At 40.7% G+C, this 25,148-nt stretch overlaps 1 protein-coding gene across 1 annotated transcript in view; it reads left to right on the top strand.

Moving 5' to 3' along the window:
• Window positions 1-24,119, top strand: part of LOC309717422 (histone H1-like) — a 436,303-nt gene extending 412,184 nt beyond the window's left edge. The window contains exon 2 of the mRNA XM_082551983.1: window positions 21,779-24,119. Within this exon, the coding sequence (XP_082408109.1) occupies window positions 23,168-23,554 (387 nt within the window). The 5' untranslated portion in view covers window positions 21,779-23,167 and the 3' untranslated portion in view covers window positions 23,555-24,119. The remainder of the gene's footprint in view (window positions 1-21,778) is intronic.
• Window positions 24,120-25,148: the final 1,029 nt, after the last annotated feature.

Below are 25,148 nucleotides of genomic sequence, written 5' to 3'. Positions count from 1 at the left end.
TCATGAAAGCAAAATTCCCTGCTTTAACATAACATACTGTACTTGCATTTTTTGGTCATATCATCTGTCAAATGGCTTTTTTCGGGTTCACCAGTAGATACAGACTCATGTTTGTATAGAGAATAAACATTTAGTCAACATCACACCCTGTTACATCATATGGACATGCAAACACAGAGGAGACTGGCATAAAGGACCAGGATGTCTGGACGTTTTCCTGCCCCCGAGGTCAACCAAGACTGGAAAAAAAATTTTTTTAAATACACCATTAAAGGAGGAAGGTGCTGTCAGTGTGTTGCACGAGCTGTGTGTAAGAGGAAGTTCACGGGCTGAAAAATCAATGTTTCCCACTCGTCTGTGTGTCCGTGTTTGTAGTTTGATTCCTCTGAAACAATTTGATTAAAGTGCCTGGTTCAGACTGAAAGCTCGACTACATTTGCTTATCACATTCCCTTTGAAGTCCTTTTCCCACCCAGCAACGCTCTTTCCAGGAGTCACGGGTGTTTTCATCATCTTTTCATTATTTGAAAGGAGAAAGCACAAAAAACTGCCACTATCTCATTACTTTCACAATTACTCCAGTGGCTGTCAGAAAATACAGCCTAATCACAATCAAAAAAGGGAAAAATGTTATTGTTTGATCGGATTTTGATCTGGCAGCGCCTCGTCGCCGTTTCAAACGCCGGCTGAAAGACTTGATTTCTTTTACTGCTGCTTTCAAAGGAGTTTTTCATCTTCGGGATTTTTTGACATAATTCACAAGTCAATCTGACTGGTTGCATGGTGCAATGTCGAGGAAGGTAAAGCACATTAGAAGCAGAAAAAAGTCGACATTTACCGCAAAAAAATATCCATCACAAGGGAGTTGTTTAATCCAGCATCGAGCCGTAAAAGCTTCTTTATCCTGAGAAAACAAGTGAAAAGCCACCAACAGAAAAGAAATGCATTCATACGCTTCAAACGCTGATTAATTAGCACGATTCAAGGATTTAAAAAAAAAGAAATGGCATAAACATGAAAGTAGAAGAGTGAATCTGCTTCAAAAAATATCTGAACAAGTTGGAACAGTGAAAGAAACAGTCCCCACGAATCAAATACAAAGAAGGCATTCGCAGTAAAAAGTAGAAGTGCAAAGTAAACTCTGTGAACCCAGTCATGCAGATTTGATTTAGCAATCGCATTAACTGTTCATTTCTGATCCATTTTCCACCTCAGAGGTGTCAATAGTGAACATTTTTATGAAATAACATTTTTCTGTTAAATCTTTGCTGGTGTTTTTAGTACAGTGAGGCAGCATGTGACCACTTTGACGTCCAGTCCAGTCGCATCAGTCATCAGACACGTGATGCATTCCTTCTTAATGTACCGCCGGATCTGGACTGCCGCCATCCTCACTTCCTGCTTGTTTCGGGGAATCTTTGTTGTCTCAGTTCAGTCTTTAGCAGTGACTGACAGAACTGGAGTCACAGGCTGAGGTCATTTCCCTGATTTCAAACTCAAAAACATTCCAAAAACTCTTTGGTAGCCTTGCCTTTATTTTGGTGATTATTTTCACCTTGTAGGGAAAATATGTAACATTTCGATGTCTGGATACAGCGAGGGTCAGAGGTGCTCTGTGTACAGCAGATCTCCTCGATCTCCTGGCTTTGGGCTCTTGAAGGCACAACCCCTCACTGCACTACTTTTAAAAGCTCGCCTCTTCTGATCAGCAGGTTAGCGTCACCTTATTGTCTAGTTGGTGGAGCTTTGAATGCAACAGGTAAACCACACAGTCATACTGATGTGTAATTCAGTGTGCAGTAACATGTTGGACTGTGCAAAAGTCTTGAGCTGTGTTAAAGAATAAAAGTGGTCACTCCAAATACTGACTTTCAAGGTTTTTGCCTCATATACTGCATCTCCATGCATGTTTGAACATTTCAGTAAATCATTGCTCCTATGTCACATTTTCCTAGCAAAATATTTGGATGGCGAAAAGCTAGTTAAACACTGGTCTGCTGTTTTTTTGTCTTCTGTGATCAAGCTGCCTGACCTTCACTGTTTGGATGCGATTATAAAAATAACCTAAAATCTGCAAATTATTGTCACATTGTGCAATGCTGTGAGTTTCATTTAAAGCACGCCTAATTATATAACTTGTCATGGACACAGTTTATGCTTGTCTGACATCTGAGATCATAAACTGCAGCAATAGTCTGTCCCCAAACAATGAACAGATGATGCAGCTGTGCCACACAGAACTTTTAATTGACATCTTTTTAAATTGGGCTCAGAAGTGACGGCATCTCATTTTGTTAGACGCTCATCGCCTCGACACCTCTCTCCTTCCTTCCTCGCCTCCACTCAGATCTCTGGAGGAACTCACATTCAAGGTGAGGAGGTGAGGAGTGGAATCGAGGATGTGCAATCTGAGAAACAACAAAGGGGATTCGTTTACCACCATTGTTTTGTCCCACAGTGTACTGCACACCGTTTCATCACCGTTCACAGGATAGTGCCTGAGAATGCAATCAGAACACAGGGCATGTTGGCGTATGACTGAAGTTCAAATATTCCAGCAATTAAAATTAGATGAAAATGAAACAATTTAAAAAAAAAAAAACCTTTAAAAATATACAGAATTTCCAGTGAGAAAATCATTTAACAGCTTTTTATAGTTTAAATTATAAAAATGACAAGTTAAAGGCCATATTATATTTGATGAAGCATAAATGAAGTAATAACGTTGACAGCATATTTTTTCACATTTCCATCTGTACCCATATAAAATCATCATAATAAAAACAGTAAAAGACAAATAATTAGCATTGGAAATAAGCTTTGCAGGTTTGAACTCTGTGATTTTTGTGCTGATAATAACATGCTAATAAATCAAAGAGACTAGACTGGTCAAAATGTCAGTGCTCTGTTCTGGGTAATTCAGTTACCCGCGTACGGAGAACGTTTTCCCAGGTACTGATCTGACAAGAGCGATGACTTCAGAAACTTCTAGATGAAGGCGATGTTATTGCAGCCTGCTCACGAGGATCTGTTTAATAAACCATGACACCAAAAACTATTTTTTGACACTAATGACCCTGACTTTTCAGCTTTAAAGAGGTATGCATGTAGAAAATGACACAGAGGAGGGTTGAATTATTTACATATAGTGCGTGTATGGATGCATTATTCATGTTCTGTGTAGGAAAAGCAGTTCAACAGTGTAATAAATCCCATTAAGTGTGAGTGTTGCTGAGCTCGTGAGGTTTTCTGGCCTCGTCACCTCGTTACCGATCACCGCAAAGTGCTGCTTAATTATTCCTTGCCACAGGGCCAAATGTTCATTATGCCACAACTAATTACTGCTACACTGGTGTAATCCTTTACAGCCAAACGGACACAGCAAAATGTGTGTGTGTGTGTTTGTGTGTGTGTGTGTGGCCAAAAGTTGTACACTAAATGGGATGGAAGTGCTCTTAATTTCAGTGAGAAAATGTGAGTTTAGATCACTGCAGGTGGAGATAAAGCTTAATTGCTTCAATTCTGACTTTTAGTCTGTTTAGCAGCTGTGATTAGTATTTCCCTTGCAGTCAAACATTTCAGCCAAATGTAAATTGGAGAGGGACAAAGCTTAGACGCCTGGGCAGTTCTTCAACTTTGTAAAAGGAATAATTATCCAAATGAACAAGAAGCTATTCCCACTTTATTTACCTTACAGAGATATCAGTAGTAAATGATTTGATTGATACTTTTTTAAATTCAGCCGTGGATCAAAGGACTTCGTGTCAAAGATAGTTTTCAGTGGGACATCTTTCAGGATTTCTTTCAGGGGAGAAAGAAGTGCCTGCATCGGAGTAATTCTGAGCAGCCCTAAAAAACTTGTGTGTGGAGGTTCAGAAAACTACAAAAATGCTGCAAACCAGCAGAAACGGGATGAAGAAGAGCAACGCAGACAGCATTACACAGGACAGAGACTGAGGCTATTTATACACCAGGGCAATTCAGGGGAATAGGAACAGGTGGACAATTAAGGTAACATGATAGGGGAAGGAAAACTACAAACAAGATAGAAAGGACAAAGAGTTTCAAAGTAAAACAGGAAATAAATAAGTGACAGGTTAAATACAGAGAAACATCAGAGAGGAGGGTGGAACCAAAAACTCAAGGAAAGCATTAATATAATAAAACCTGATGAAAACTACTGAACATGAGACAATAATAAAATATAAATAGAATAGATACAAAATCAAACAACTCAAACCCCGGACGATGGCCATACAGGTGTGAATGACTGTCTGTCTCTCTCTGCCCACGATGTACCTCGCCTCTTTCCTCCTGTCAGCAGGGATGTTTCAGCCTCCTTGAAACCGCTGAACGGGATATGCGATTCAGAAAATGGATGAATGAATGTATACAAATAAGCGTGAGCACACTGAATATAATTTGGGCTTTTTGCAGGGTGTTTGCTAATCATGCAGACTAAAAGGGCTGGATAGAATGTGGCACCAACACATCCTCTCTCCCGGCTCATCACATACTGACAGTTGTTCAGGACTCATTGTGGTCCAGCCATTCCAAACGTTACCCACCCATTTTGTAATCACTCTCAAAGATGTCACTGTTATGTCTGGTCCTTTACCTACTAGCAGGCTTCCAGTTCATCTTTTGGACCTCGGTTTTATTTTGCCCATGTGTTTAACTGCTGTTTTCTTTTCATGCATTATTTGGTTTTATTTCTGCATAAAAGTTATTTGGCAAGGATTTGTGCTTTGTTTTAAATGCCAAACGTCTTCTTTGGTGTCCAACACCTTTTCTGCACTGGTCCTGTAAACACTGTACATACTGTAAATGTAGTATTAGGGCCACTTCCCACTATTAAACCAAATAACTCAAATTAGTTCAAACTGAACATTCTAAATAAATAATAGTCATATTCATTGTAAAACCGTTATATAACACAATGTTTTTATTGGATGTTCCTAATAAACTGGCCACTCAGTTTATATCTCACCGTAACAACAAAAAAATGATCTTGTTTTCTCTTCTTTGCATAATTAGAAGCAGAAGAAAACAGCTTGACTGACTCAATTAAAATGTAAAAAAACTATTTTCCAATCAGTGCAGCCTTGCATGTTATGTCTTGTGTGCTAATGTGAACATGAAATGACTTATTAACTGTTGCTGTTATTAGTTATTTGTCAAACAATAACCGTTGGTAACAGGCCGCTAAGCTAGCAGTTTCCCCTGCCTGATATTCATTTTCTCATCTGACTCTGGAAGCAGTTTCTCTCAAAGTTAGTTTAGAAATGGAAGCCATAGCATTGACTGCTGTGTACTTCTTGAGCTCAGGTATTTAAAGTGTTTTGTGAGGTTCTTTTGGCAGAAAGGCTGAGCAGCAGTGGAGGGCCACTGTGTTAGTATGTGTCATTAGCTGTTGAAGTGAGGTGTGAAAAATGCTAGAGCTTTTGTCTGTAAGTGGTTTGCATTTTCTCATTATAGCAGGATTTCAGTGGTGCTAACAGAGTTTGGTTGTTTCACCCCTTCAGGTAATTACACATTCTTCATGTCTATGGATAGAAAATGGAAAGCGAGCTGAAAGAATGCCAAGAAATGCTTCCACAAAGAATGATAATGATAAGAATAATGACCCTGTTCATGTGAAGACTTCAGGGTTGAGTCTCAATAAACACATACATCCAGGTAGACTCAAATCATTTAAAGTTTTTTTGAAAGAAACAGAAGCTCAGTAGATAAATGTGATAACTTCCATAACAATTTTGGTTTCATTTGGTTTAGAGGTTTATTTTTGATGTAAACTTGTAACTTTTTTTAGATTTCATAACTTTAACATTCTGCTACCTGCAGCCCCAGGTTGAGTGGTCTGATGGGTGGCGTTGTTAAATTGGCACTTGTGCGAAACTACAGGTGTAGAGTGATAGCAGGTGACATCACTGCTACTACCTGCTGGACCACACTGACCAGGGAAGGAGGCACGGCGCTAGTAGACATGGGTGATTGCGAGAAATACATGTGGAGCAGATGCATGACACTCGCCATCGTCAAGTGAAATCTCTGTAACCGGGCAGAAAATGGTGATTTGATTTTGATGGGAAACTGCTCTGAGGCATTGTCAGAGATGGAGTTATTCACTTAATGTAGAAATTTGTTTTGGATGCAAGACAGCCTTCATGTTTGTGGATAATATGGAGGTGCAGATTTGAGTAGGGTCATCAAAAAATCAATACTCAGATACTCAGATACAATGCCCTCTGTGCCTCCTCCAGCTGACACATGTTCACACAGCCGTCCCTTCACTAGCAGCTGAAATACAGGGTGGGCCATTTATATGGATACACCGTAATAAAATGGGAATGGTTGGTGATATTAAAGTCCTGTTTGTGGCACATTAGTATATGTGAGGGGGCAAACTCCTCAAGACCATGGTGGCCATTTAGAAGTCGGCCATCTTGAATACAACTTTTGTTTTTTCAATAGGAAGAGGGCCATGTGACACATCAAACTTATTGGTAATGTCACAAGACAAACAATGGTGTGCTTGGTTTCAACGTAACTTTATTCTTTCATGGGTTATTTACAAGTTTCTCTTTGTTCACAGCCATTGACATGTCGAAGAGGTTAACACTTGAGGAGCGGATCGAAATTGTGTTGATATCTGGTGAACGCAGTAACCGGGTCATTGCAGCAGATTTCAATGCAAGACACCCTACGAGACCACCCATCTCCCATGCTACAGTTAGCAAACTGCTTGCTAAGTTTCGTGAAACTGGTCCAGTGTTGGATTTGCCAAAATGTGGATGCAAGAAAACTGTCACTAATGAAGAAACATCAGTGGCTGTCTTAGCTTCATTCAGCAATTCAGTAGCACTCGCCGCATGTCACTGGAGAGTGGCATTAGTCGAACATCCCTTCGGCGGATATTAGCTACTCACAAATGGCACCCTTACAAACTCCAGCTACTGCAGCATCTCAATGACGATGACCCAGATCGGCGCACAGAATTTGCAGAATGGGCAAAACAAAAATTGGAACAGGACCCTCAGTTCACGCAGAAGATTTTGTTCAGTGATGAGGCAAACTTTTATGTGAATGGTGAAGTTAACAGACAAAACCACCGCAACACAACAAAAGTGATGGTTTGGTGTGGTTTATGGGGTACAACGATAGTGGGTCTATTCTTCATCAATGGAAACCTCAAGGCCACTGGATACTTGAAATCGCTACATGATGATGTGTTTCCCTCTTTATGCACTGAAGCTGGCACGTTCCCTGAGTTTTTCCAGCAAGATGGTGCACCACCACATTATGAGTGCCAGGTCCAAGCATTCCTAGATGAACAGTTTCCTGGAAAGTGAATTGATCGTCGTGGCCAGTTGAATGGCCCCCAAGGTCACCCGATCTGACCCCCTTAGACTTTTATCTTTGGGGTCATCTGAAGGCAATTTTCTATGGTGTGAAGATACGAGATGTGCAGCACCTGAAACTACGGATACTGGATGTCTGTGCTGGCATTTCTCCTGCGGTGTTGCTATCAGTGTGTGAAGAGTGGGAGAAGAGGGTTGTATTGACAATCCAACACAATGGGCAGCACATTGAACACATTTTATTAGTGGTCAGAAACTTGTAAGTAACTCATGAAAGAATAAAGTTAAGTTGAAACGAAGCACACCATTGTTTTTCTTGTTACATTACCAATAGGTTTGATGTGTCACATGGCCCTCTTCCTATTGAAAAAACAAAAGTTGTATCCAAGATGGCCAACTTCTAAATGGCCACCATGGTCACCACCCATCTTGAGGAGTTTGCCCCCTCACATATACTAATGTGCCACAAACAGGACTTTAATATCACCAACCATTCCTATGTTATTACGGTGTATCCATATAAATGGCCCACCCTGTAGTTTATGTTCACTAAACAACACTTCAGGAGGAATTTTGAGAGGTCACTAAAGCTCCAGTGTTAACAGCATCATTACTACATTTATGTCAATAGTGTGTTAACCTGAAATGCTAGACTATTAGCAAAGCACATTAGCCATGTGTTATTGTTAAAGATGAGCCCCCACACTATCATTAAGCTAGCAGCTATGGCTAATTTTAAGGCTGATGTTAATTTGGGAGCAAGGCATCAGATGTTAATAATTTAACAAAATAATTTGAGTGTAGAAAGTGTTATGTTTCTTTAGTCCCAGGCTAAAAACGACTGAACAGCAACTAGACAGAAACAGAGCCATCCTGCCCCAACTGTATTTTATCAACAATGAAAATACTGCACCAAGTCAGCAGAACCTGCTTTTGACCTTATTGTACGTATTGCACTGTTCTAAATGGTTAAACATGTAAAAGATCATGCAAAATAGCCAAGTCTTGTTTGTCTCACAATGTGAATTTTTTCTTACTAAACTAGTAACCATAAATAAGTATATGCACTTTGGTACTTTTATCCACATGTGAACAGTTTTACCTGCAACGTCACCTGCTGCACAGTGCGAACTCTGCTCTGGCATGAGCAGTGTTGGGCAAGTTACTTTGAAAAAGTAATTAATTATAGTTACTAGTTACTTATTCAAAAAAGTAACTGAGTTAGTAACTGAGTTACAAGATTCTAAAAGCAATTAATTACTTGAAAAATATCTATTGCATTAAAAACATGTTTAACCATGGGGTCCAGGGCAGGGCTGGACTGGGACAAAAAATCGGCCCGGGCATGTTGACTAGAGACCGGCCCACCAAAAATGTGATGTCATTCAGGGGTAAAACTGCAAAGGATTCTGGGAACTTGTGGCAAGAGGTACTAGCGCATGCAGGCTTTCAATTGAACTCAGTTACACAGCGATAAAAAGAAACACAAAAAATGGCAAGAAGCTGTTGTATTATTAACTGCAATAGCCGGTGTTGTGCCAAAAAGTGATTGTCTGCCAAAAAGTGATTTCCGGTATTTGCCAAAAACTGATTGCTCGTATTTAAATTGCTATAAGTAACTTGTTGGGCTATAATATGTGAAACATATGTCAAATGCATCCCTCATGGATGACATAAAGTCATCTCTCCATCTCTCTCTCCTGCTCTTTTATTTCTCTCTCTTGCTCCATCTCTCTCTGCTGCTCTTCTGTCTCCTCTTCTCTTGCCTCCCTTTTCCCTTATCCACCTGCTGGCCTCCACCACTTGCTGATGTTGCTAAATCTGTGGAAGCTATGCCATAGCTACCGCCAAACAATTCAGTTATTTTTACACATTTGGCAGCGTCTGCCTGAAGGGCTTGTTTCTTTTTGGCCCTAATTTTTTCTGCACCTCCTTTCCTTTTTTTGTTCTCCATTTTCTTTAGTTCGTCTATAAGATTGCTAAACAAAGGGGAGGGTGCATCCGACCTCCTCGGCTGTAATTGGTCTAGCCCAGAGTCGATCATGACCAATTGGCCAATCCAACACCTTTCATTATTTATACCCTTGCAAAAAAAAAATAAATCGATCGGTCCATAAAAACAAAAAATCGCCAGCGGCCCACCAGGCAAATGCCCGGTATGCCCGATGGCCAGTCCAGCTATGGTCCAGGGTATAATTGGCCATTTTTAACTACTTTTGATTTTACCTCTACATTTCACCTTTAAAGACTACTTACTTTGCCTTGTTTGGTATCATCCTTTTCAGCACAAATTCATGTGTCTGAATTTACAGTTATGTTTTCATTTTCACATACTGTATTAAAAAATTGATCTAAAATCAGACAAAAACAACATGCAGTCCGAGTAGATAAAGTTATATTTTTTACTGTAACAACCACAAACATGTTTATTGAATCATATTTCATAACTTTAAATGCAAATATAAATTGTCGATTTTAAAATCATATGCACAAGTTTTGCAAGTTATTTGCAGCCATTTACCTTTTACCCTTTTTTATAACCATTTCAAACTGTTTACATAACAATCTGCATTCAATAACAAATTATTTGTGCCACTCCAAAAGAACAGTTTCTGTCCACTATAAAGGAGAACATCACAGCCTGATACCTGCAGGTCTGACAGCAGCAGGTGAATCACTTCTACTGTTTTCATTCAGCATTGTTCTGACACACAACACAAAACTATCTACAACACTACACACTAACAAAACAAGACAACACATTAACTACACACTCCAAACACGCTAAACATCACATCTCAAAACTTTCTCTCTCTCTCTCTCTCTCTCTCTCTCTCTCTCGTGCCGTCACTCCTAAAACTTCCCCCTCTTCCTAAACAACCAAATGTCATGTTGTTGTCGACATGGTGCATTTTTCCACCAAAAGGAACGGGCTGTTTTTTGTTTTTGTTTTATTTTTTGGTCATAAGCAGAGAGTGCTTGCTAGTGTTGTCCTTAGACAGTAAACGTGACTCTGGTTTTATGTGACCTATCAGCACAATTTAAAAACTGGTATATCTCACCAGTTCCTTTGTTTTATTTTGTTGCTTTGTCAGCTTGAAGAGGTCATGTGATTGGCTTACCACGACTACGTTATTGTTCCTCACGCAAACAGCAGCACTCATGCGATGTTTTGCCCCCCTAGCTCCAGGTGTTGTGCCAAAAACAGTGCTGCCAACTCCTCAGTAAGTCGCTAGAAGTCGCTAAATGATGTCATCACCTAATTTGCATAATTGGTCATGCTTATGTAATTGTAACCAACGCTGTAGGAGAGAGAAATAACGTTGTGGAAGAGACACAAGTGAGTAAAAAAAAATACCCTAAATGCATTTAGAATATATTTAGAACTACAAATTAAATTTCTTTTAGCAATTATGTTTTTTTAAATGTCACAATTCCAACCCCTCGCCTTTATTTGGGCTTGGGATCGACAAAATTGACCCAAAACAGGCACTCTGGCATAGTTACTTTTTTATGTGTGTACGTGCTTTTAAGTAGTTTTAAGCCTTGTGATCCACAAAAAGTAACAGTAAAAGAAAACTGACTGCATTATAGTCAGTGCAGGATAGGGCTGGGCCATATTATACCGTTCACAGTAATACCGGTATAATGTTAGGCAACGATAGGAAAATGAAATATCGCGATAGAATATGAGTAAAACGCGCATGCGCAGTGCCTTTGTTTTCATACGCACATGGCCGATTGTTGAGTGAAACAGATGAACCAGAATTGGTTTGTAAAAATGGTCCAACTTCAGTGATGTGCAACTGGTTTGGTGTTTGTCCGTCAGATACACGACAAAGCACATTTTTTTTGCAGAACATGCAAGCAGCCGTCGTTATTGTCGTATTTGTCGGACTAAGATGCTCTTAAATCTGGGAGTAATCTGGGTCCAAAACTCCGTCTCTTCAGGTCAAACGAATGCTGCAGCATCACTGAGAGTTAAAAACTGTCTAAATTCTTTCATCTTTAATAAAACGATCAGCATTGCTGCTTTACCAGGTGTAACTATGAAGTTCCAGGCATCCATGAAAACAAAATTTATTACATTTAACGGAGTTAGAAGTTAGCAGGAAGCTAGCGGAAGTTAGCTCGGTAGTTTCGCTAGTTACCTAAGCATGATATTGCATGTTCTGACTGAGAGATTTCTGAAAAAATTCAAACGTACATCTCTGCTGTCACTTCCAACATAAGTGAAGACAGGAAACTAAACAGCAGTGACGTTTGTCGGGTTACTGAAGTTGGGCTAGTTGGTATATAATGATGTGCTACGTGATCTTTAGCGACAAAGCTATGTTAGCATAACGTAAACAGTGAAGCTGGAGGACGAACACTAACACTTTTCCACTTATAAAAGTTAACGTTAAGGTTCCTGATAGAGACAAATGCAATCGCATGGCAGGATGCTGTAAACGGACCAAACTTCAGTCAGGAGAACAACTGAGATAATCCATCCACAATACGAGGTTAGTCATTAATATACTGCAACTAGTGATGGGGCGTTCGCGAACGAAATGGCTCTTAGAGCCGGCTCTTTGACGTGAACGACGCGAGCCGGCTCCTTGTCGCGAGCCGTCACGTGGGTTTTTTTTTTTTTCTTTCTCTCAGCCTCTCTCTCGCACTTTTTTTCCGCTTCACTCTGCACGCGAGCCTTGTGCTTTACGCTGGGCAGAGGGGGGAGGGGCGGTAGTTACACTCAGTAGCACAGGAACAGAGCCAGAGAGAGAGAAAGAGAGGCAGGGACAACAACATTAGAAAGGTATAGTAATCATCCACAACTATTTTCAGTTGCAGATGATAAAGGATTGAGAAAGTTTATTCATGCAGGTCCATATGACAGAGAATATGCATGTTCTTTTAGTTTTCATATTATAATTTATATTTAATTGTGTTGTGGTTTGCAGTGTTTTGTGTTCTTTTCACTTTAAATTTGTGAAAGGAAAAAGCTGAAAATTTAAATAGTTAAAACTTGAAATGTGAATAGTTGATTTTTGTATTATATGATTTATTTATTACATTTTATGTGGAGTGAATAAATAAAAGTATATTTACGGTGGCCCCTAGAGACAAAGCACATACAAACTTCAAATCAGGTACGAACTCTGAAGCATGTACAAACTCAAAAACACGTAAAAACACGTACAAACTCCAAAACACGTAAAAACTCCAAAACACGTAAAAACACGTACAAACTCCGAAGCACATAAAAACTCAGAAGCATATAAAAACTCAAAACACGTACAAAAGACAACAGAAGTGCTCCAGGATGCTGGGCGCAGTGTTGAGCCTTTGTTATCTTGTGGCTACACAAGCCAGCAAGTACCAACGACCGGATTTGGTGTGTGGTAATAACAGGTAAATGAACTTTTTTTTAAATTATTTGAATATATATATGAGTGCCTGTGTATAAATACACAAACAATACACACATGCTTTCAATTGTGTAATTTAAGTGATCTAGTAGCTCTGCTTTGGAAGTTCAGTTCATGCTAGAAATGTGTTTTGGAGTTTGTACGTGTTTTGTCTCTAGGGGCCACCGCATATATTTATATATAAACATATATAAATAAAACCACTTGTTTTTATGTTAGTAATTCCTTTTGTGCATAATTTTATATTATTGTTAATAATAAATTAATTAAAGCAACAAAACAACCTGAAGAGCCGGTTCGGAGCCGAAAGAGCCGGCTCTTTTTAGTGAGCCGAACCGAAAGAGCCGGATCTCTAAAAAGAGCCGGAAATCCCATCACTAACTGCAACAACATAGGAATAGAGCAGCTGCCAGAGAATTCAACCTTAATGAATCAATGGTACAGAAGTGGAGGAAGCAAGAAGAATGAGTTTAATAAAGTTTGATTTATCTGACTGCTTTGTTTCGCTTAATGTGCCTTATAATCCTGTGCACCTTATGGTCCGAAAAATACGTACTGCACACTGCAGTTTAATGTTGCAAAGCACCTCTTTTTAACTTCAGTGGATATTATACATGGTTATGCTCAGGATATGTCAGCCCATTTCTACTGGAAATGCCTTTTGGTTAAACTCTCAGCAAGGAATTTGCATTTGCACTGTTACATTTTTATAAAGCTTTAATGTACATAAAAACCAGCTTCTTGTTTAAGTGAAAATAAATGGAAGGTTGTCTTTTTGCACTAGTAATGTTGTGGAGTTGTATTTTGTCTCGCATCAATTATATCGTCAGTTATATCGTTATCGCAAATTTTCAAATCGTGATAAATATTTTTGGCCATATCGCCCTGCTCTAGTCCAGGAGCAGCGGCTTCGCTCGTGCGCGATTCATTTGCAGTTTGGACGAGTAGGTGTGAACATCTGCTCTGACAGCAGCTGGAGGCGACTGCTGCGTGAGGACTATCAGCCGCCTGTGAGCACTTTGGCACGGGTGAAGTGCCCGCGGCAGAACCCGCTGCTTGTTGAAAGTGAAAGCAATACATGCTTTCACGTCAAAAAGTCATCATAATAACACCAACAAAAGTCACCAGATTTGTCGCTGGTCACTTTTTAGAAAAAAATGTTGCTAAAGGGGTCTGAAAACTCACTAAATATAGTGACAAAGTCGCTAAGTTGGCAAAACTGGCCAAAAAGTTATCGTCTGCCAGAAGGTGTTTGCCGTCCGCCGGAGTGGGCACAGCTGCTTGCATAGACAGCTACTTCCATGCAACTGATATAAGATACGGTAAGCTGAACACAGCTTCAACCGTCTGTTTGTTGAAAAATAGTAACGCGACCGTATTGCATTTTCTTATTAGTAATGGTAACTGCGTTGTAATGATAGAAATAGTAATTAGTTAGATTACTCGTTACTGGAAAAAGTAACGCCGTTATTTGTAACGCCGTTATTCCCATCACTGGGCATGAGTACCAACCAAACTTAACAGAGATTAAGAGTCTCAAAAAGCTTTCCCTCTCCATGGACAAATCAGGATATATATAGAAAAGTGGTGAAACACTTTGTCTCTGCTAAATGTATGTTAATGTGGCATTTCTCCTCAGGTTTCTGAGCTACTTCCAATGTCTGTCTGCAGCTGACATGAGGCAAATGATTAGAATGCATTGACTGTTGATTTATTGATCACCTGCTTAAGGATCCTGACTGACCTGAGAGAGTAAGGGATGAATAAAGTTCAGATTATGTTTCAAGACCTTGAGACCTTTTGCTTCGGCAGCAATTTTTAGCACACGTTTTGTAACATAAAAACTCCCTCAATACAGTAAAATCGATAAACGTCTCAACTCTATGGATTGTTTCAGGAATGGATTTTCTCATCATGAGTCGTAATATTAAAATAACCAAACTGAAAGCACAGAGTGAGTGGTGCAGTGAGCATTGCCCTGCATAGCCCCGGGCCTCTTGGCCTTGGTGGTCCTCCATGCAGCCTCAGCTTCTTCTCCTTCCCTCCGGCTGATTTGTCAGAGCAGCTTTGTAGCGGCTAGCTGAAGGCCTCCGGGATTTACCCACACTCCTCAGGGCCCTCTGGTATCTCTCCAGTCCAGAGTGTGAGGTCAGCCGCCCACCGGCCATGGCCAACCCTTTAAATTTTTAGGGGCCAAAAATTTAACATAAACATTTCCAAGCTGTTCTCAGTGGAGAGGCATGTATAATAAACTACGATGTGAAGCCTGAGACTTCTGGAAGGAAAAGAAGGTGGAAGTTTCAGGCTTCACTCCCCAGTGACATAAATAACATTAGAAATGTGCTAGTTCTTAAAATATTGGTTGAATGTTTCAGATTTCCAATAGTTTTGAAATCTTTAATTTTCAAAATAAATTAAAGTATTCAAAGTACTGCAGCAGCTCTGTGCAAAATGAATCGTTACTGTTTATGATTTTTAGCATATCTTTCACATCAGTGTGTAAAGCAGTCAGCCAATATTTCCTAGCAGCTTTTATTTTTTGATGAGTGTGCTCAAATTCTATTGCTTCCAGACACAAATTCAGTATCGTGGCCATCAGAGTTCAGTGTGTTTGAACTTTGAATGCAAAATTGCAGGGATCTATGCTGACAGTTTGTGAGAGGTTTAGGAGCAACCTTTCACTCAGGAAAATCGCTGTGTTTATGTTCCTGCTCTCTTAAGTGCACAGCAGTCGATCCAAATAGTAGGGCCGTAAGATTACTACATGGCTCTGTCGAGTCTCTCTGTATCCTGCGGCCTACATGTACGATGCTGCCTGAGCAATTTTCTTACTAAACAAATAAGATTAAATTTTTAAAGAATGACACCAAATAGTGAATTAATGTCACTGATGTACAGAAAAAGTAGGTCTTTTCTGCTCAGAATTATTACCTACAGCTTGTTTTTATGAAGTGATGACTCTAAATTGATGCTGACGTCAGCACTGAAATGGTTTATATGCAGGGGTGCACATAAGTCCTGGTCGATCGTGGCTCAAGAGTTGGGTGTTCGTCTTGTAATTGGAAATTTGCCGGTTCGAGCCTCGGCTTGGACAGTCTCGGTCGTTGTGTCCTTGGGCAAGACACTTCACCTACTGCCTACTGGTGTTGGTCAGAGGGGCCGATGGCGCGATATGGCAGCCTCGCTTCTGTCAGTCTGCCCCAGGGCAGCTGTGGCTACAACTGTAGCTTGCCTCCACCAGTGAGTGAATGAATAGTGGAATTGTAAAGTGCTTTGAGGGTCTCGAAAAGTGCTATATAAATGCAATCCATTATCAAGTGGTCTGCAGGTGTGCCTTCACTGTCAAAATAAAAGACGCGCACCAGATAAGAAGTTGCAACGCGCGTTTGCGTACATATAAAGAGCACTGTTTTTGTCCGCTAGAGTGGGATTTTCACGGCACATTCAGCACCACATCTCTTTATATTGTAAGGTAAAAAATGATACAATAATACAGAGAAAACCCCCAAAATCAGATGACACCCTATGAGGAAGTGCTCCTCCCTGAGCCTGGTTCTGCCGGAGGTTTCTTCCTGTTAAAAGGTAGTTTTTCCTTAACTGTCGCCAAAGTGCTTGCTCATAGGGTGTCATATGATTGTTGAGTTTTTCTCTCTATTGTAGGGTCTACCTTATAATATAAAGCGTCTTGAGGCGACTGTTGTCATTATTTGGTGCTGTATAAATAAAACTGATTTCAATTGAATTCAACTTCGCTTCAACAGCATTGTGCTGGTGGATGAACCCGTGATGCACAATGGAGTAAATACTAAAGAAGTGGTGGTGATGCTTTGGTCGTGCCTCTCACCTAACAACTGAAAACTTGAAAAATAGTCAGTCACAACCTGAGATCCAGATTTCATCACCGGTCAAGATCCTTCCTTCAAAGATGGAGCCAGTTTCAAAAGAGGAGTTTGCTAAAGTGTGGGATGTTTGGTGAAATCCATACGGGAGAGAATGATGTAAAACATAGCAGCTGCTCTGGAATCCATCCATCCAGATCAATGTGATTTTGAGACGAGATGAGCATAACTCAGGTAAAGAGTTTTTAAGTCCTGGAACTTTTTGAACACACCTCTTATAGTAGAAGATGTAGTGAGTATTACATTTTATTGTGCCGAAAAAACAAAACACCTAACACTGTAGCCTCACACGCATTCCAAAGCACCAACATTACTGTATTTATTAATATGAATAATAATTTCTAAACATTACAAAGATGGCTAATAATCTTTAATTGTGCCTCAGTAATGACAGAATTACCACATTCTCGTTAAAATTATTAATTTTTTAACAATATCCTCACTGCAGAGTCGTCTACATAGAATTTCCTTGTAGGGAGTTGAGTTTGTCGAATGAGCGAATAATTTCAGATCCCTCTGTTCTTATTACCCTGTTAGTTTGCTAACCAACAGTTAGCACACACGTTAGGACCAATCATTAACTGGAACAAATATGAAGATTTAAAAGGTAAATTGACTCATGAAGGTATCGCGACTGTCTGACCCCTTATTCCTGCTGCACTTTATACATACTACGTCTATTTTTGCCAAATTGAGTCTCATCTGTGAAGCATGAAATTCAACTGTATATGTGCTGCAAGTAATTAGTCACAGCTGACTTAAAATTATACACTTCATTTGTTACTGACTTTTTCATAAGATATAGCAAAACAAGTCATGTAGTTAGAGACGAGATGAGAGATCCAGGTCTAAGTATGTAACTTTGGGCACCACTGGGTCTGTCTGTTGGGTATACATGCCTATTCTTTCCCTGGACTGAAGTAAAATAAAGATGAAAGACATGACAGCTCCCCAAAAGTGGCACTAAAATATCTAGCTTTCCCACCAATTGCTGGTTACAGTAATGGTCAGAGATCCCATCCCCTGATTGTTGGCAGAAAGTACATGAGAGGAAAAAAAAAATCAAAACACAGCTAAAAAAAAAATGCCAAAGCTTATGTTAGGTTAGTATGTGTGGATTCTGTCACATTAATACTGACGTTACCATGTGCTGTTTGCTGTATGGGTCATGATTGACAGCTGATCTCTAAACAAATTAGTCATGCCTCTTGTTATCAATAAATTAATTATCTGACAGCTACAACTTTAATTAGGGTCGGTCCTCACAGTCGGGTTGATTTTTTCACATTTGTATGTCATTGTAAATGTGTATGCATGCACAACAATCATACAGTTGAGCTGTCATGGTCCTGGGTCGGTGACCCAGCGCTTTTAGTTATCATTTTCTAGTTTATGATGATGATTATTATTGTTTGAGTTCTGTGTGTTATATTTGGTCTGCCTTTGAGTCTGTGTCTCTGTCTATGGTGTCACCCCATCTGTTTGTGAATCTGTCTGTTTAGTTCAATGTCTTGTCTGGTTCCATGTGTCTGAGTTTCCTGTTTTATTGTGAAGGTCCGCGTCGTATGTGAGTGTGATCAGTTTACGTTTCCCCTGTCCCGTCAGCCCAGATTCCTCCCAGCTGTGTTGCCCTCCTGTCTCTCATCCCCTGATTACTGGTGTGTGTATTTAAGCCCTGTGTGTTCTCCTGCCTGTTGCCGGTTCGTCTGTGTAACTCCGTGTCAGTCTGCGTTACCCTGTGTTCCACGGTGTCCTGTTCCTCGTCTCTCTGCTTCTCATCCTGTTGTCATATGCTCCCAGGTCTGTTATTTTTAGTTCTCCCAGTTTAGGTGTCTTTAGTTATTTGTTATGCCCCACTGTTTGTTTGCCACTACACCTCTGTAAATAAAACCACCGGTATCTCATCCACTGCCTGCATCTTGGGTCCTTCTTCCAACTCCACACGGCTCGCCTCGGCAGCCGTGACATGAGCCTTTTAATTACAATGACAGGAGAAACTAAAGATAAACCAATCACATCAATAGAATGTAAAAACAGTAAATGACTGGCAAATTAGCAATAAATTAATTAAAGGGCAGTATCAGAATAAAATGTGTTTTGCACAAATATGATATATATAAATGTATATACATTAAAAAACAACTTTTTCTTAAAATACAATCCAGGGCTGTCTTCATGGCTCAGCAGTGATGGTGTTGTCATATTGATGGGAGCGCCTGAGTCTGCTGTCACACCTGCGTGTTAATTAGCCCGTCATCTATCAACAAGAAAAGGCAGCTCGTTAACCACAGACAGTGAGAAGAAGGCTGCGGGGTTGGAAAGTTAATACACCGAAAACAAAAAGGTGGAGAAATGCTGACAGCGTTTGTCTGTTCTGAACAAACTTTAAAGATGAAACATTTCAGTAACTGAAAAGAAAAGTTCCAGTTGATATGAGTAACCTGACCCTGGACACAGTTTAGACAGCCCACTCGCGCTGCATTTAGCTCTGCGAGCTGAAACGGTCTGTGGTTGAGAAATGGACTTTCACTGTCGACACCGTCTCAAGTGCAGGGGATGATCCCGAGACCGGTGCTACAAAGCAAGTTAATCATTCCTGGCTGCACATCCCCTAACATGATCAGTAAGGTAAGAGGATGCGTGAGGGTTGTTATCAGTTTTATAATCAACCCAAAGTTTCCAAATCTAGGTATGAGCATCCTCACATGAAATGGTTGGTGCTGGCAGCATCGGACCAAAAGAAATAAATCAAATGTAAATCATCAACACATGGGAGAAGCTGAACTTTTCCTTCTGTTTGGACAAAAAGCATGTGAATGGTCCAAAGGGAGACTGGGTAACAAGGTTCCCGTGAATCCCAAAAGTGTTGTCGGTCTTTAAAAAGCACTGAAGCAGAAGAAGCGCTTGTTTGGAAGTTTAAGCTGTAAGATTAGGATCCCTCTCTAAATGTAGTAACCAGTCCAATTTAAAGAGGAAAAGAATCACCAACTAAGTAGACAGTTTCATATATGTTTACATCTCCTGGTGAGATGTGTTTTTCATCAAAACAGTGTTTTCACATTTCTGCTGTTTAGCATGTTTAAATCAGACCCTTGTTGGTTTTCCCTCTTGGTGTGGTTTGTTTATTTGGTGTGAACACGATAATCGCACTCGCACGTGGACCAAAACAACCACGTCGAGATCCTTTGGAGATTGTTTCAGTCCAGTGCAAAGCAAAATTCATACTGTAGCTGCTTGTTTACCAACAAAAAACAGGAAAGATCTACAAATGTGCAAACTCATCAATTGAATCAGATCAAACAAACTACAGGAAACTACATAAAAACACCCCTTGAAGATGTTAGATTTGTATTGTTGATTGTCATTTATGCTTAGAAATATTTACTTATATATGCTTAGAGTTTTGTAATTAGTTGTAGATTGGTAGAGGTTTTGATCCTTGATAGTCTGCAAACTTTGTGTGTATTAGACAGCACTTTGGGAGCATGAGAGGTCATACCGTGTCTTATTATTTTATGGTAGGATTAACGTAGTTGCGTCTGTTCTAGTCTAAGTGCTCTTTGTTTAGATGAACTGCAGGACTTCCTCACCGTGTTATCTAGGATGAACCATCTAGGGTGAGGGGGAGGCTACCCTCTTCCTGACCAAGGATGTTTGACCCTTTGATCAGCAGTCCACACACACACACACACACACACACACACACACACACACACACACACACACACACACACACACACACAGGCAAGGTACTCTTTGTTTGTATGTAGACGTCGTATGTTAATGAACCTATGCATATTCATGTAACCTCAATAAAAGGGCAGTGTTACGGGAGAACGGACGAGACCAACTGGAGTCAAGCGGTTGTCCGGTTCTCTCCCGTGCACGAGTAACATGAAGAACTTTGCCTATTTGTGTCTTGCTTAGCAGTGTAATTATATTGTCTTAACGTTCCAGCGAATAGGTTTATGCTACAAACCTAACATTAATTGGTCCTTCGAGAGCCGGAGCCCTGGAATCGCATTCACCGAGGGGAGGAGAGGCACGCTGAAAGCCTGACGTCAGCCAGGAAGTTCCTGTGGATTCGCGGTCTGTCTTTTCTCCTCGATGAATGACGGTCGGCGGGATTCGGGCTGATATTACACGCTAAGCAACACCGAGTAAGTTTAGAGTCCAACTCTATAACTGTACGTCTTCGCCGCTCAGTGGGGCGTTGTCCGTGGCCGCTCAGTGGGGCTAAAATTCGCCGTCTAAGTGGGGCGATGTACAAGGCCGCTCAGTGGGGTTTTTTGTACAGAAGCATTAAGTCGCAGAGTTGCGCAGTTCGAACTTTTTTTGGTTCGCCGTCTTAGTGGGGCGAAATACAGACCGCTGTGTGGGGTACTGTAGTGAGTTCTCCACCGCTCAGTGGGGTGTTGAGAAGTTCCGCGGGGTCCAGATTGTGCTGGACAGTAGGCCTATTTTGTGTTGTTGTCATTGTCGTCGTCGACGTTGTTGTTGTTGTTGTGTGTGCGGAGCAGAACATGTGGTCTGTGACACCGACTGTTGTTGTTATCACGGGTTTCTAAGCAACCAAGAGTGAGTCGGAGGGAGACAGACGTTTGTGCTGGACTTTGCTCCTGGCAGCACAAAGTATTTATGTAAAAAAAAAGAGAGAGCGACGGCTCCACAGCTGCGCGGGTTCACGCGAGCGAGGTCACGCGGACCTGAGCCGTGCGGTTAATCGCAGGCTTATAAATGGAAGAGATTCAAATGTTAGAAGTTTTCAGAAAACACACCAGCCTTGGAGAGCTGTGGAGAAGGCCAGCCCACATCAGCAGCACTTAAGATATGCTCTGGTGAATGGCTTTCCCCCCACCCCTTGCTGACACAATGTTTATTCTTTAGCTTGCCCTGATCGACAGCAGCCTGTGTGCCAGACCATAGATTTAATTGAGGTGGATAGTTGTTAAAAGTAATCTACATTAAGCTTGTGGTTGCTTAAATTCAGTACAATGACATGTGAGGTGAAGTGATATAGGTAAATATTTAAACTCATGAAGTGCATAGAGGCACTTGACCTGTGTGGAAGACTGTCGTCTTATTATGAGCCATTGTTGAGATATAGAGCACACCTGTGAAAACAACTAATATGCTCAACCCTGTATGAAACATCTAAAAATACATGATGGAGAAGCTGTGTTGAATATGTAAGTGTAAGACTTTGCCACTGTGGGCAGAGCATGCAACTACTGTGTGATGTCGCGTTGCAGTTTTGTTTTTGTTTTTTGAGCTGATGAGCAAGCTACACATTATCAGATCAAGAGCTGTCTGAGAACTACTCAAAGAGAGGGAAACAGAGAGTGTGCAGCGTTTCCATGAGCAGTTTTTCTGCACCTTGACTCGTGTGTGTGTGTAGCATCAGCATCATGTTTTTTGTTTATTTGTTTTGTTGGATTAAAAATAATTAAATAAACTGGTGATCATGCTTATGGATCACCATGGCACATATCTCCAGCCATATGGTTTATTTATGCAGATGAAAAAGTGAGTGTGAATGTGTCTGACATCACAGTGTTTTTGTGCACTGTGCAAAAGTGATTGCCTCTGATTGTGAGTGAGAGCGGTGATTTTGCAGACCACCAGCTATTGTGAAGAAAAAAAAAAGAGTGAAAAAGAGACAAATTACTACATTGTAGACGAAGAGAAATAATCATAGGAAAAAGGTTTTGTGTTGATCAGCCGAAAAACAACTACAATGTCATTTTCTGCTTTTAAGAAAGGATTGTTCACACAAACACAGACAGAGAGAGAGAGAGAGAGAGATGTGTGTTGATTAAGCAGTGATGATAATAATGAAAATGTCTTAGTTTGTCACTTTCAGGTGAAAAGCAGACCTGTATCAATTTTCCACATGCAACAGTCGGAAGAAAGTTATAGTTTAACATCATTGGAAACATGCAGGCCAAGTTTCTGGCTGACTTATTTACAGTGCCATGTGTTTCTCAACCTCACAAGCGAGCTCACTCCTCCCTGAAGATAAGGAATGCAGCTCCAAAGCAATAACATGATAAAGAGACAGCAGCAAGTCCTGAGCACAAAAAGTCCCAGCAAAGCAGCAGCAATGTGGATAAACAGCAGCAGAAGAAGAAAGCAAACCCATCTTCCTGTCTGATTGGTTGAATTTCACGGAGGGGCGAGCAAGATGGCAGCGGGAAGAGGAGTTTTTGTTTGAGTTCTCAGCACGAGACACTTATTTGACGTCTTTCTGGCCTTCGGGACTTTTTTGGAGATCAGCGCGCTAAACTTGCTGGATCTGAGGCCAGGGTCTGCGGCGGCAGCATGTTGAAATGCTCAAAAAGGACTGAGTGACTCGGGCAAGCCACATGCGGCTAGCGACATGAAAGAAATGGACCCTTCATGATGCGTTCAACGTGCCAGCGCTGTGGTGGGAAAGGCTCCATCATAAACACGCCCTGCGCCCTGCGCCGAGGTTCAGGCCAAGAAGAAGAAGACGATGACTTCCAAGCCCAAGAAGGTCGGCCTCAGCGTGGGCGAGCTGATTGTGAAAGCCGTGGCCGCTTCCAAGGAGCGCAACGGCCTGTCTGTGGCCGCTCTCAAGAAGGCTCTGGCTGCCGGAGGCTACGATGTGGACAAGAACAAGGCCCGTGTCAAGACCGCCATCAAGAGCCTGGTGGCGAAGGGCACTCTGGTGCAGACCAAGGGCACCAGGACCTCCGGATCCTTCAAGATGAACAAGGCTACTGAGAGCAAAGCCAAGAAGCCCGCCGCAGCCAAAGCCAAGAAACCGGCAGCAGCTGCTAAGAAGTCGCCCAAGAAGGCAGCAGCAGCACTTCAGCTACTAGACAGGACAAAGCTGAAGGAGAACTGCCGGGACTGTTGAAGAGGGAGAGGACAAAAGAGTGAGAGGACAACAGAGTGAGAAGACTAGGTGAGAACACATAGGAATTATTTAATGTGGGAAATCAAAATTTGGGTTAGCAAACCTGGGGAAAAGAAAACTGACTGCTTAAGTTGGAAAATTGAGACGGAGTCTGAAACATTGCGAAAATAGAAACATATACAAAATCACACACACACAAGCAGAACATGCATTAACCCTACTAACAATTCCAAACACAAAATGACTCATGAAGACTCATAGCACATTAGTTAAGAAATGATTAAATAATAGCAGAGAAATGTGTAGGAAAGGCAGCTTTAAGAACATGCTCTGCTGGATATGCAGCTCCACAGACATGCATTAGACCTGCCTAATAACACAAACCCATGCAATGAAAATTAGCTTGTTATCTTTCATCAGTGTTACAATAGTGTCAATTTAGCAGACACTTGTTATCAAATGCTGAATTTATCCTAAAGAAAAAAATTGACTCTACAAGTTGCAGGACAACAATTTAACTTTTGTGGAAAAAAAAAAAAAAATCCTGGTTTGATAAATCAGTGATCAGACAATAAATTTAGTGTTAAAATGGTAAATTGGGAGAAGCTTCCTGCTTGATTGAGGCAGCATAAGTAATTTACTGTATGAGGGAAATTGTCTTTTGTGATACTATTTTGAACATGCTTTTCTGTCGTCCTGTCAACTTAGTGGGTTAATAGCTGATATGCAAATTAGTTGATCGGTTTTAGATTAATGAAAGGTGACTGAATTCTAGTACGAGTGAATGAGATGTGTTGGAGTTGTTGTGTGTTGAGTAGAGACTCTAAAACACTGAGTTTCCTGCTTTGATGTGCGAGTGAATCCTGTATTTAGATACACAACTCTGAATACGTCAGAACAGACTGTTTTGTGAAGTGCATGACAGCATGTCACATGTTTTATGATGAAGGGAAAAAGGAAAAATTGAATAAAATAGATCTGTGGCTTAAATGAGTGAAGAGCACAGACCGGGTGATTAAACTCATAGCTAATAAGACATTAGGGTTATGTTGTGTGTTGTGCAGCTGATGGTTGATTTGGAGTGAATCTAGCTGATGATTTTTCTTTTGTTGTGAAGTTGAGCCTGCCGATTAGTATGATGGTATGATAAACCATGCTAATGGTATGACTTACCCTCCTGAGATGAGGAGCTTGTGTCATGACTTAACAAGGCCTTTTTATTTTGATACTTTCACAGTGCACTGAAAGTTTTGTTTGATAATCTCTGTTCTTTAAGCAGATCTGCATGTCGGGAATTAAAAGCGCTACACGTCGTCGAGAAAATTGTGCCAAGTGAGTTCTCCACATTTAAATGGACTCTGGAGAAAGCCACTTATTTGGGACAATTATTAAATGACAGTCCCAGTCCAAAAGGTTTCAGCGATGTAATCCAAACTAAAGTTCTTCTTTTTCTTTTTGAAATGACGTCATTTTGCTGAGAGTGGAAACTAAATGCGACGATAGGTTCCACTATCAGCAAAGAAAGAAAGAATGAATGCATGAATGAGTGAGTGAAAGGAAAACAAACTGGCTGACTGGTAAAAGCTGACAAAAG

The sequence above is a fragment of the Aulonocara stuartgranti genome, assembly GCF_965226115.1.
Source record: "Aulonocara stuartgranti genome assembly, chromosome: 2".
Classification (NCBI taxonomy): domain Eukaryota; kingdom Metazoa; phylum Chordata; class Actinopteri; order Cichliformes; family Cichlidae; genus Aulonocara; species Aulonocara stuartgranti.
The sequence above is the reverse complement of the archived record's forward strand: the minus strand, read 5'-3'. Positions and strand labels throughout refer to the sequence as shown.